This window comes from Schistocerca gregaria, chromosome 6, assembly GCF_023897955.1.
Source record: "Schistocerca gregaria isolate iqSchGreg1 chromosome 6, iqSchGreg1.2, whole genome shotgun sequence".
NCBI classification, from domain to species: Eukaryota; Metazoa; Arthropoda; class Insecta; order Orthoptera; family Acrididae; genus Schistocerca; species Schistocerca gregaria.
Window position 1 is genome coordinate 402,144,697 of NC_064925.1, and position 12,755 is coordinate 402,157,451.

General features: G+C 39.2%; 1 protein-coding gene across 1 annotated transcript in view; it reads left to right on the forward strand.

Annotated features, from left to right (window-relative positions):
• LOC126278703 (WASH complex subunit 3) overlaps positions 1-12,755 on the forward strand; it is a 48,500-nt gene that overhangs the window by 32,827 nt on the left and 2,918 nt on the right. The window contains exon 2 of the mRNA XM_049978973.1: positions 6,867-7,031. Coding sequence (XP_049834930.1) covers positions 6,867-7,031 — 165 coding nt within the window. The remainder of the gene's footprint in view (positions 1-6,866; positions 7,032-12,755) is intronic.

The window sequence follows — 12,755 nt, forward strand, 5'->3', positions numbered from 1 at the left end:
TTTCACCCGCAAAGTCATGTGTTATGCACGTGTGTCGGAGTTTTACCGTTCATCCAGAACCAGAACTTTACCTTACTGATGATTCCCTCACTGTAGTGGAGACGTATCGATTTTTAGGACTGGTTTTCAATGCCCGATTGACTTGGCTTCCTCAGCTTGGTCAGCTTAAGTGGAAGTGCTGGCAGCACTTCAATACCCTCCGCTGCCTGAGCAACACCAACTGGGGTGCAGGTCGCTCTGTGCTACTGCAGCTATACAGAGCCCTTGTTCAATCCTGCCTTGACTATGGGAGCCTGGTTTATGGTTCAGCGGTACCCTCAGTATTGCGGTTACTCGACCCAGTGCACCACTGTGGCGTTCGACTAGCGACGGAAGCTTTAGCTCGAGTCCAGTGACCAGCCTCCTTGCGGAGGCTGGAGTTCCTTCATTGTAGGTCAGGCATGCACAACTGCTTGCCAGTTACATTCATAGTTCTCCTGCGCATCTGAATTAACATCTCCTTTTCCTGTCCATGGTGGTTCATCTCCCACATTGGTGGCCCAGGTCAGGGCTTACAATTGCAGTTTGTGTCTGATCCCTTCTATGTGAACTGGAGTTCTTGACTTTACCACCTGTATACCACCTAGGCTGTGGCTTCGCCTGGACCTTTCACGTGGCTCAAATGACTCTGTTCACCCTGCGGCTCCCCACTGTCACTTCATCTCGATTCTTGACATCTACCGAGGCCATGAAGTGATTTACACTGATGGCTCGATGGCTGATGGTCACGTCGGCTTTGCGTATATCCACGGAGGACATATTGAACAGCATACCTTGCCCAATGGCTGCAGTGTTTTCACTGCAGAGCTGCTGGCTATATCTCATGCTCTTGAGCACATCCATTCATGCCTTGGGGAGTCGTTTCTTCTGTGTGCTGACTCCTTGAGCAGGCTACAAGTTATCAGCCAATGCTACCCTCGTCATCCTTTGGTAGTGACCATCCACAAGTCCATCTATGCCCTGGAATGGTCCGGTCGTTCAGTGGTGTTTGTGTGGACCCCAGGACACACCGGAATCCCAGGCAACAAACTTGCTGACAGGCTGGCCAAACAGGCTACACGGAAACTGCTTATTGAGATCGACATTCCAATAACTGACCTGCGTTCGTTTTTACATCGCCAGGTTTTTCGGTTTTGGGAGACGAAATGGCATAGTTTCAGTACGCACAACAAACTACGTGCCATTGTGAAGGCTACGAATGTGTGGCAGTCCTCCATGCGAGCCTCTCTCAGGGTCACACTGTGGTTCTCTGCTGGCTCCACATTGGCCATGCTTGGGCAACCTATGGCTACCTCTTGTGCCTTGAAGAGCCGCCTCAGTGTTGATGCGGTGCCTGGTTGACAGTGGCCCATATTCTGGTGCACTGTCCCATTTGACTGCCCTGCTACTAAATCTTTGATTACTGGACTTGTTGCCGCAAATTTTATCTGACAACACCTCATCAGCTGATTTAGTTTGACATTTTATTCGTGAGGGTGGGTTTTATCATTTGATCTAAATTTTAGTGCCTGTCCTTTGTCCCTCTGTGTTCTCCACGCTAGTGCTTTTAAGGTGGAGGTTTTAATATGTTGCAGAGTGGCTGGCTTCTCCTTTTTATTCCCAGCCAGCCATGGTAATCTGTTTTGTCATTTTAATCTCACCTACCTGTTTCTTGCATTTCTGTGGTTTTCTTCTCCCTGGACATAAAATGGCATAGTCAGGTCTGTAAGCATGCAGGAATAACTGAAGTGGTCATCTAGTCCAGAGCAGAATTTGCTAGCAGTAAAGTTAGGTAGTCTATTTCCCATTCCAAGGGAACTAATGTATATTAAGTTATACAATTCTGCTGATAGCTCAAGGAAAAAACAGTAACTGTTAGTGGTGTCAAGGCTAGATTTGTACCACTGTGGTAATGTCGATCATTGGGCACTGCATTGTCAGGCATGTAATAGAGCCCTGAAGAGTAATAGCAGGCAGGTCAGCAAAGAAGGCCTGTATGCACTCCATTTGGTTGCAGGAAGGCCTCATCTAAGATGTGAAGGAGGCTCTGCTAGCAGCTGTTGAATGCACTGGGGGCAATGGGTTGCACATCTTAGCATAAGTTGGCATAAATGACAATTGCAGTCTGTGTCCTGATGCCATCTTCAGTTTGGGGTTGAGTAGAGAATCTAAACCATATGTTTATCCCATGAATTCACATTCAAATTTCTTTTTTCTGCAAAGAATAATATGGCCCCTTCTGTAGCTCAGGTGCACAGAATGTGAAGGAATTGGCTTCTAAGGTAGCAAAGCACAAGTGGCATGGGGAGCTCATTTTTTTAGGTTAAAGGAACCCCTTCAAAGGCCCAGATCAAATATATATGTCACATTACTCCAAGACGAGAACTTTTGTCCATGCAGATCAAAATCAGAAAATATTATTTGGTATTAGTTAACTACAGGAACATCCCAGGTAAGGTATTAAAGGTAAAATGCCCACATAGTATCATAGTATTAGGAACAGAAATTTGCTTGAAATCAGAAGTGTATACCAGTGAAATCAGAAACGCATATTATATATAATGTAAATAAAATAGAAAGAAACTTCCACATGGGAAAAATATATTAAAACAAAGATTCCAAGACTTATCAAGCGGGAAAGTGCTGGTAGACAGGCACAATAAAATAACACACAAACACACACACAAAATTTCTAGCTTTCGCAACCAAAACTTCAGGAAAGAGGGAAGGAGAGGGAAAGACGAAAGGATGTGGGTTTTAAGGGAGAGGGTAAGGAGTCATTCCTATCCCGGGAGCGGAAAGACTTACCTTAGGGTGAAAAAAAGGACAGGTGTACACTCGCACGCCCCCCCCCCCCCCCCCCACACACACACATCCATCCATCCGCACATAAACATACACACAATGTCTGCTTGCATGGAGGGTAAAAATCATAGAGGGAGACCAAGAAATGAATACACTAAGCAGATTCAGAAGGATGTAGGTTGCAGTAGGTACTGAAGACCGCAACAACATCATGTTATCATAACTGGAGGAGACTTCAACTTAACAGCTTTATAAAGAGGGAGTATTGGAATTAAAACTAGTGCCAAATAAAGGGAATCATGTGAGATTGTGCTGAATGTGTTGTCAGAAATTACTTTGGGAAGATAGGTAAAGAACCAGTTTGTGAAGGCAACTTCTTAAACCTCATAGTAACTAAAAAACCTGAACTTTTTGATACTGTTAAAGTAAAGAAGAAAATCAGTGATCATATGGTTCTGATAGCATCTATGACCATGAACAATGTTAAGAAACAGGGTGCAAACTGCAGGATATCTGAGCAGTCAGCATCAAATATTCAGCTTTAAGGATGAAGGTGCAGAACACCAGTAGGTAAAAGCAGAACAATCGTACAATACATCGTAGACCGGTATCTTCCGAACAAGGTTGTGAGGGATGGGAAAGACACATCATGGTATAATACCAGTGTTAGAAAGTTTCTAAAGATGCAAAAGGAGCTTCAGCACAGATTTAAATGAAATTAATACCAAACTAAATCATAATGAGTGTAAGGAGAGCATTGGGAGAAGCAAAATTGGCACCAAAATGGTAGATGACAGAGAGAAGACCGAAACACAGGTTCGCAAAATAACTTGCTCACTTTCTTGCAGTAGATTATAGTAGGTCACTGGAGCAATTAAGAGTTACAAGTTATTGGTAAAAAGTGAACCTCATATCTGTTTATGCGAATAGGCTTATATCACTTATGTATAATCTGTTGTAGAATTATGGAACATATTTTATGCTCTCACATTATGACATTTTTGGAGGAGAAAAATCTCGTTTATAAAAATCAATATGGATTTTGCATTGCCATGTCCCTTGACATCTGGAAGGAATTCAATACATATCCACACCCACACTGTCATTTAGTGAACAAACTACAAGCTTGTTAGCTAAGGGTCCAGATTTGTGATGGAGTCCAAGACTTTTGAGGAGATAGAACTTAACATATTACACTTAATGGAACAGAATCGACAAAGGATAAAAGTAATTTCAAGAGTACACTAAGGTAGTGTTATAGGGCTGTTATTGTTTGTGTATATGATCGAGTGGATACTGTTGGAAGCTCTGCAGTGCTTTTAGCAGATGACACTGTGATTTATGGAAGTTGCAAGAAGAGAAAACTGTAATTAAATGCAGGAAGACGTGCAGAGGACTGGTGCAGTAACTGGCAGTAGATCTCAGTCTCCATCAGTGTACATACTCTGCAAACCACAAAATGGTGTGTGGCAGATGGTACCTTGTGCCCCTACTAGGCATTCTTTTTCCGCTCACAAATGGAGGGGGAGAGAGAAAAAAAGATTGTCTATGTGCTTCCAAGGAGCTTCTGATTTATGTTATCTTGTCTTTGTGGTCGTTATGAAAGATTTATGGTGGTGGCAGTAGAATCAATCTGCAGTCTGTCGCAAATGGTGGTTGTCTTAACTTTTTCAATGCTGTTTTGCAAAAGGAATGTCTCCTTCCTTCTAGGGATTCCCATTTGAGTTCAGAGAGCAGTTCTGTAGTATTCACACTCTGATCAAACCTACCAGTAATGAATCTAGCAGCACACCTCTGATTTGGTTCAATACCTTCCTTTAGTCTGACGTGATGGGAATCATGACAAATAAATGTAACATATTGTGCACGAATTGCTGAATAAATGCACTACTATTTGATTACACTATTGCAACAAATAATTGGAAACAGTAATAACTGTAAAATACCTAGGAGGATATTATTAGAGAAAACAAATTGTAGAAAGATCAGATTATTGGAGAAACTGAAAGAAATGTAACTCAACCATCAAAAAAAGTGGATTACAAAAAAATTGTCCTACTGACTCTTCAGGATTGATCATCAGTCTGGGGTATTCACCAAGTTGGATTAATAAAAGAGATAAAGAAGAGCAGACACATTTCATCATGGGCTTGTTTAGTAGCTGCAAGATGCTCAACAGTCTCCAGTAGAAGACCTAAAGGAGAGATTTATGAATCAAGGTTGGTGTATTGTTGAAATGCCAAGCGTGTTCATTTGGGGAAGAGTTGAGATACATACTTCCTCCCACATATGTTTTGAACAATGATCATGTTGACAAAATCAGAAAAATTAGAGCTCATACAGAGGTTTTCTGACAATTATTCTGTCAACGCACCATTTGTGAATATGTCAACGCACCATTTGTGAATATGTCAACGCACCATTTGTGAATATGTCAACGCACCATTTGTGAATCTGTCAACACACCATTTCTGAGTGGAATATGGAAGGTAGGAAAAGATAATGGTACTATGCTTACACTCCACCACATGCTGTAAGGAGGCTTATGGAGTATAGATGTAGATTCCTATTTAATAACTAAATATAATTGAGGAAAATGGTTCTAAAGCATCAGATGAAATAACCGACATTTTAAATGGAAGCTCTAATGACATCCAAGCACAGCAGATAGATTTTGAAATTTGGTTAATAGAATGTTCTAGCCTGTCCATAAAAAAATCCTCACTGGCTGCTGGATACCCACCATGACAGGAAGAAAGGGAAACATAAGCATAAGTGGAACATAGAAGAAATTTAGGAATTAGGTTGCAAAGATTACATTTTTGTCTTGATTTATCATTATATAAATGGATTTAATTTTTTGTTACCTGCTATTTTCTTCTATATTTGGCCATTTGTTTGCTGAATTGTGTGTTTTTTTGTTGCTAAAATTGTCACACATACATCCATTCTTTGTTAATTTAATTTCTCTCTGTAAGCAGATACACTTTTTCAGCTTGTTGCTCCTCAGTCATTATTGGGTTGCACAACCCATTGGTACAGATAATTTTTCCAGAATGCAGACCAATGGGAAACATGCTGTTTCCAAGTTGCAATCTAAAGCAACAAATTTATAGTATTTGATGTCGGGCTATACGCAATTCTGAAGATGCTGGTGTAAGTAGGGTACGATCACGGGAAGATATTTCTCATCTCTTGCAAGTGTTGTAGCAAATCTATCGGCAAAGGAAATGTTAAAAAACTCTTTATCTATTTCATAAGCTGATAGTGGATGAGCAGTCTGCTGCATCGGAATCCTGTAAAATGAGGATGCTGACACTACTTGGAAGGCCTATGGAGAACAAAATAAGCAATTGGCTTTAACTATTCTCTCAGATTTGACTCCTTGTTTGTCGCTCGAGTGTGCAGAATTGTGTCTGAAATGAGGGACAGTAAATTGTGTTTGCTGTAATGAGCTATCCAACTGTCTATTACCACCTTTCAGGCCTTCTGTAGGACAAATCCATCCTGACCCAAATCCACATAGGCACTGTCTTCTCATGCAAGGCTTGAAAGTTCTGCAGATCATTCCTGCTATGAGGTTTTTGTTACAAACACTATCTTTTGACTGGGGAGACAAGACTCCTATTTTAACTGCCAGTGAGCTAAATGTGTTATGCAGTTTAAAACTTTGTTTTTATCAGAAATACCACCATTTTTATCATTGAGATGTTAGTGCGTTGCAGAGGGATCAGCCCTTTAAGTTTTAGTGTAGTGTTCTGCCGGATACATGTATGTTTAATTTATTGTCTTTAACTGTCTTCTCTCCTTTGTAATAAACTTTAGGGACCCCTCTCTCTCTCTTTGTGTGTGTGTGTGTGTGTGTGTGACTATATTTTGCACATATTGTAATAAATAATTTACTTTATTTATTAAACCAATGAAATGTAGTAACAGACGACATTTGTTGCTGCTATGCATGAGTTACAGTCTGAATAATGATCTGTTTATATTCCATATCTCCTGGTAACATTTTGTAATTTTAAATGGTTTTGATTTTAAAGGTGACACCAATTCATCAGAAGAGGATGTATGCCTTCATAAACCATTTCATAACCAACACTGTATCTTTTCTAAATAAATTTTCACAATCATGTGAGCTACGTTTGGAGAAGTTTGATAGTAGACTTCAGAAACTTGAAGCTTCACTCTGTATTCTTGAAACTAAGGTAATACAAGTAAAAATTTTTATTTTGTATCAGCTTTATACATATGTTTGCCGTAATACAACTGCATTTACAATCTGTGGTTGTTTTAGAATATGTGTATTGAACTATGATTTTATGTCCCTTACTTCTTTCTTCTCTGGCAGCAATTGTTAACATGAAAAATACCAAGTTGATTTGTAGTCCAGACTCCATGTTAAGTTATAGGTCCCCATATAGCTGACTGGATTAAGTCAGCTCAAAGATCAGAGGAAGGCAATGTCTTTCTACCTCCAGTAGGGCTGTGCCTGTGCAGTTTAAACCATCCCTTGAGTTGATGACAGCTGTACCTTATTTTGTAATTATTAAAGTTAAAAAAGGAAGATGTTTATAATACAGGTGTCATGCTTGTCACTTATTTGAATGGAGTGGAGTGGGCAGAGGAGGAGAATGATCAAGGTTTGATTTCTCAATCTCATAGAAGTCTTGGAATATCCCATCAATTGAACAAGGATGAGGATTAGATAATAAATCAGCTGCTTCATTGGTTTCATGTGCCGTAAATCTCTTTCTGTCATACTTATCTGCTATCGTTCTTGATAGTGAGGAACTATTCTGGCACCTTTCTTTGTAGCATTTTCATGAAGGAATAGACATGAAGGCCCTTCTTCAGTTAGTATCAAAGATATTTTAACTGTTGTGGTATGTTGTTCAGCTTTTTGAAAACACTGATCATGTGAAAACCAACTTGCACTTTCCTCTCATGATATCTTGAAAGCCATGAATAGAGGCAGTCTATCAGATGCAACATTTATCGATTTCTAAAAAATCATTTGACTCAGTACCACATCTACACTTATTATCAAAAGTTTGATTGTATGAGGTATTGAATTAAATTTGTGATTAAATTGGGGTTTCTGATAGGGAGGACACAGAAAGTTACTTTGGACGGAGAGTCATTGACAGATGTAGAATTAACTTTGAGTGTGCCCTGGAAAGTGTGTTGGGACAATTGCTATTCATGTTGTGTAATAATGACCTTGCAGACAATATTAATGGTAACCTCAGACTTTTCACAGATGATATAGTTAACTATAATGAAACATTGTCTGAAAGAAGCTCCACAAATATTCAGTCATATCTTGATACGACTTCAAAGTGGTGTAAAGAATGGTAGTTTGCTTTAAAATGTAAGATAGTGAACTTCACAAAATAGTAAAATGTAGCCTTTTGACTATAGCATCAATGAATAATTCTTGGAACACAAGGAAATATAATATGTAGGGATATGAAACAGAGTGATCACATAGGCTCAGTCGTAGGTAAAGCAGGTGGCAGCCTTTACTTTATTGGTACAATACTTTTGGAAATGCAATCAGTCTATAAAAGAGATTATTGGGGGTATTCTAATTCTCTCTTTTTTCCAACTATTTATAATTCCAAAGACAGAATTGAAGTACCCTTGTACATTAAAGACACCAACCATTTCCCAGATCATGTGAAATCTATTTGCATCTCACCGTTGATGCCACCTTCCTCTATATCTACATCCCCCATGTACATGACCTGCGCTAAATATTACCTCGAGCAGTGCCAAAGTGATTCCAAACTTATCATATCCTCCGTGCTCACTTTAATCAACTTTGTGCTTCACAAGAACTACTTTACCTTCGTGTACCAGACATACAAACAGATCAGGGGCTAGGTCATGGGCACAAGGATGGCTCTTTTCTATGCCAACCTTTTCATGGGTCACTTGGACAGTGTTTTCCTTACATTCCAGTATTTGATAAAGGCAACTCTTTCTCACTGTGGTGTTATCTTCCTGTGTCTCATGGCCTTTTGTAAGTATACCACCCCCTCCTGTGGTTTTTGAACAAATCCAATAGATCTGTGGTTGATGGTTCACTTTTGATCCCTGTATTTTCATCTGTTGTCCCCACAGACATCATTATGCATATCAGCTGGACCTGACACTGTATCCTGAGTAGTTAAAGTTGGTCTATTTACCATGCTAACAGTGTGCTAGCTGATGTTTTGTGTGCACTCAAGAAATCTTCCCCTCCCTCTATACTGATGGCAGCTTGTGGTGGACTAATGATTTGGATTTGACATCATCTGTCATACATCTTCTATTGTAGATAGTAATTGTTACTTGTCTTACGGAGCTAATTCTTTTCGCATTTAAGAAAATAAAGGCAATTTCTTTCTTCTTGGTGTTTTTTTGTGCACAATCAATTGTTTTTACACTTTTGATGAGAAGCTAGAGAACTTTGGAGTATTGTTTGTAGTGCACCTAGAGCTAGTTTTATGCATGAAATAAATTTCTTTCTTCCTAGTACAATGTAGTTTAATCCCAGATGTTAGCCACCCTCTCTCTGACTTCCTTGGCCAGCTATAATGGAAATCTGGAGTCATAGTATCCATACATGTTACAAAAATGGAAGTACACATATTTATGTATGTTCGACATCTCCTAAACCCCGCGACCAATTTAAACCAAATTCGGTTCACTTATCATGTACTGTCTGCAGATTATTGCTGTCGGTGTGTGTGTGTGGGGGGGGGGGGGGGGGGGGGGGGGTTGTAAGAACCTACCTGTCAAAGAGGTAGGGGTGAAAAAGCAGTATAGCCCACGACATGTGAATAATCCATATGTTATTCATACAGTATTTGAAAATGAGTGCATTTAGTTACTTGCAACAAACCTTACACATAATTCAAACCTTTACAAAAGTTTCTCGCTGACAACCTCCACAAAACGATGAAAAGAAAGAAGTTTATTGATTACTACATTTACACTGTTCACTCAGTACATCTGCTGCAGAAAGCAGCCCAAGCCAGAAATAAGTTAAGCCTAAATTTTTACAAATGACCCAACTGTGTTTAGAAAGGATAGATTAAATACAGTTGGTGGTGGAGTGTATTGCTGTCAGAAGTAATTTACCTTACAGTGAATTTGAAGAAGACACTTCCTGAAAGGTGGTATGGTTTCAGATTGTACTTCACAACCAGAATAAATTAGTAATTGGTTCCTTTTACAACCCCTCTGACTCAGACAATACAATTGCTGAACATTTCAAAGAAAACTTGAGTCTCATTTCAAATAGGTACCCCACTCATACAGTATTATAATTGGTAGTGACTTCCATTCACCCTAAATATGGTGACGAAAATACGTGTTTAAAGTCAGTGGTAGGCATAAACTGTCTTCCGAAATAGATCTGAATGTATTCTCAGAATATTATTTTGAACAATTAGTTAGAGTCCACTCAAAGTGTATGTGGTTGCAAAAACATACCTGACCTCTTCGCAACAAATAACCCTGAGCAAATAGGGAGTGTCATGATGGCTACTGGAATTAGTGAACACAAGGTTGTTGTAGCTAGACTACAGGCTCTGTAACATCAAAATCCACCAAAATACATCTATATAAAAAAAGCAGATAAAAACATGCTTGATGCCTTTCTAAGAGACAGTGTCCATTCCTTCCACTCTCATTATGTAAGCGTAGACCAGATGTGATTTAAATTCAAAGAAATAATACTGATGGCAGTTGAGCAAGGTACTGATCCTCCTTGGTACACAAAGTGGGTCCAAACACAGCTGGAGAAGCAATGAAAGAAGCATGCCAACTTCAAAGAACGCAAAACCCCCAAAATTGGGGAACTTCAGTGCGAGATGCTTTTTATTGTGTCCACAAGAAGACTTGGTTTTGAATTCTGGCAGAAAATGCAAGAGATTCTGGTCATATGTGAAGCAAACAGCTGGAAAGACACAATCGATACCTTCACTGCTTGGTGATGTAATGGATGACAGTACCATAGTAAGTACAGCTTCCTGATTTTTTTTTTTTTTTTTTACCCACAGAAGATGAAGTAATTATTCCAATATTCATTTCTAGAGCAACGGCCGACACAAGTGACTTAAGTAGACATCCCCGGTGTAGTGAAGCAGCTTAACTCACTCTGTAATGGCAAGGCCTCCAGTCGATATTGTATTCTTTCAGAGTACACTGAAACAATAGCTCCATAGTCAACAATCATATACAACCACTTGCTTGTCAAAATTCAGACCCGAATGGCTAATGTTGATTTGTTATAGCAGTTTGGAACATTTGCTGTTTTCCATCATGAGTTACCACAACGAAAATGATTTATTGACAAAAAGCCAACACAGATTCAGAAAAATATCGTTCTTGTGATACACTGGCAGCTCTTTATTCTCCCAAAGTAATGAGTGCTATCAACAGGGGTTGTCAAGTTGATACCATATTTTTAGAGTTCAAGAAGGCTCTTGGCACCACATTCCTCACAAGCAACTTCTAATCACATTGTGCCTATGGGAGTATCGTCTCAGTTTCGCAACTGCATTTGTGATTTCCTGTCGAAAGGTCACAGTAATCAATGGAAAATCATCGAGTAAAACGGGAGTGATATCTGGTGTTGCCCAAGGAGGTGTTATAGGCCCTCTGCTGCTCCTGGTCTACGTAAATGATTCAGGAGACAATCTGACCAGCGCTCTTAAATTGTTTGCAGAAAATGCTGTCATTTACCATCTTATAAAGTCATCAAACGATCAAAACAAATTGGAAAATGATTTAGACAAGATATCTGTGTCATGCAAAAGTGACAATTGTCTCTAAATAATCCACGTGTGAAGAGCCATCCACAAAAGTACTAAAAGGAATCTACTAAATTTTGGATACAGGATAAAACACACAAATCTAAAGGCTATAAATTCAACAATATGCTTAGGGATTATAGTTATGAATAACCTAAATTGGAATGATCCCATATATTATGTTGTGGGGAGAGCAAACCAAAGACTCTCGATTTATTGGCAGAAAACTTGGAAAATGCGACATGTCTACTGCTTACACTACGCTGGTCCGTCCTCTTCTGGTGTATTGCTGTACAGTATGCGAACTGCATCAGATAGGATTGATGGAGGATATCAAAAAAGTTCAAAGAAGGGTAGCTCATTTCGTAATCACAGAGGAGAAAGTGTAATAGATATGACATGCAAATTGTGGTGGCAATCGCTAAAACAAAGGCAGGTTATTATAACCCCCCCCCCCCCCCCCCCTCGCAGAATCTTCTCATGAAATTTCAATCACCAACTTTCTCTTCAGAGTTTGAAAATATTTTGTGGACAATAACATACATGGGTATGAATGATAATCATAATAAAATAAGAGAAATGAGAGATCACACGGAAAGATTTAAGTGTTCATTTTTCCTGTGCACTGTTTGAGTGGAACGGTAGAGAAGTAACTCGAATGTGGTTCAATGAACCCTCTGCCAGGCACTTAATTGTAAATTGCAGACAAAGAAGCACGACATTTAAATTTTCTTATGTAAATCTTACTGATAGGGAAGCTATACTGCTTCCATTCGATAAAACCCTTTATTACGAGGCTCGCAGCTCTGTTGCATGAGAGAAAGTAGTTTTTAGAAATAAAAATCATATAGTGGTATGTTGCACTCTTATTGTAAGGACAAACCTAAGTAGGACATTAGTAACTCTTAAGTGATCTTTTTCACTATTATCAAACATAAACTCAGTATTGAAACCATCACATACAGTAACTTCCCAGTCATTTTTGTGAAATACACTGAAATTCATATTAATATACCTGACTGTACATGCCTCATCCCATCTCCTCTTCCCTTGTGTTCTTAAAATATCATACCCTGGAAATTAGGTGATTTACCCACCCTCCTTTTCATTCGTCATGTTCTGATG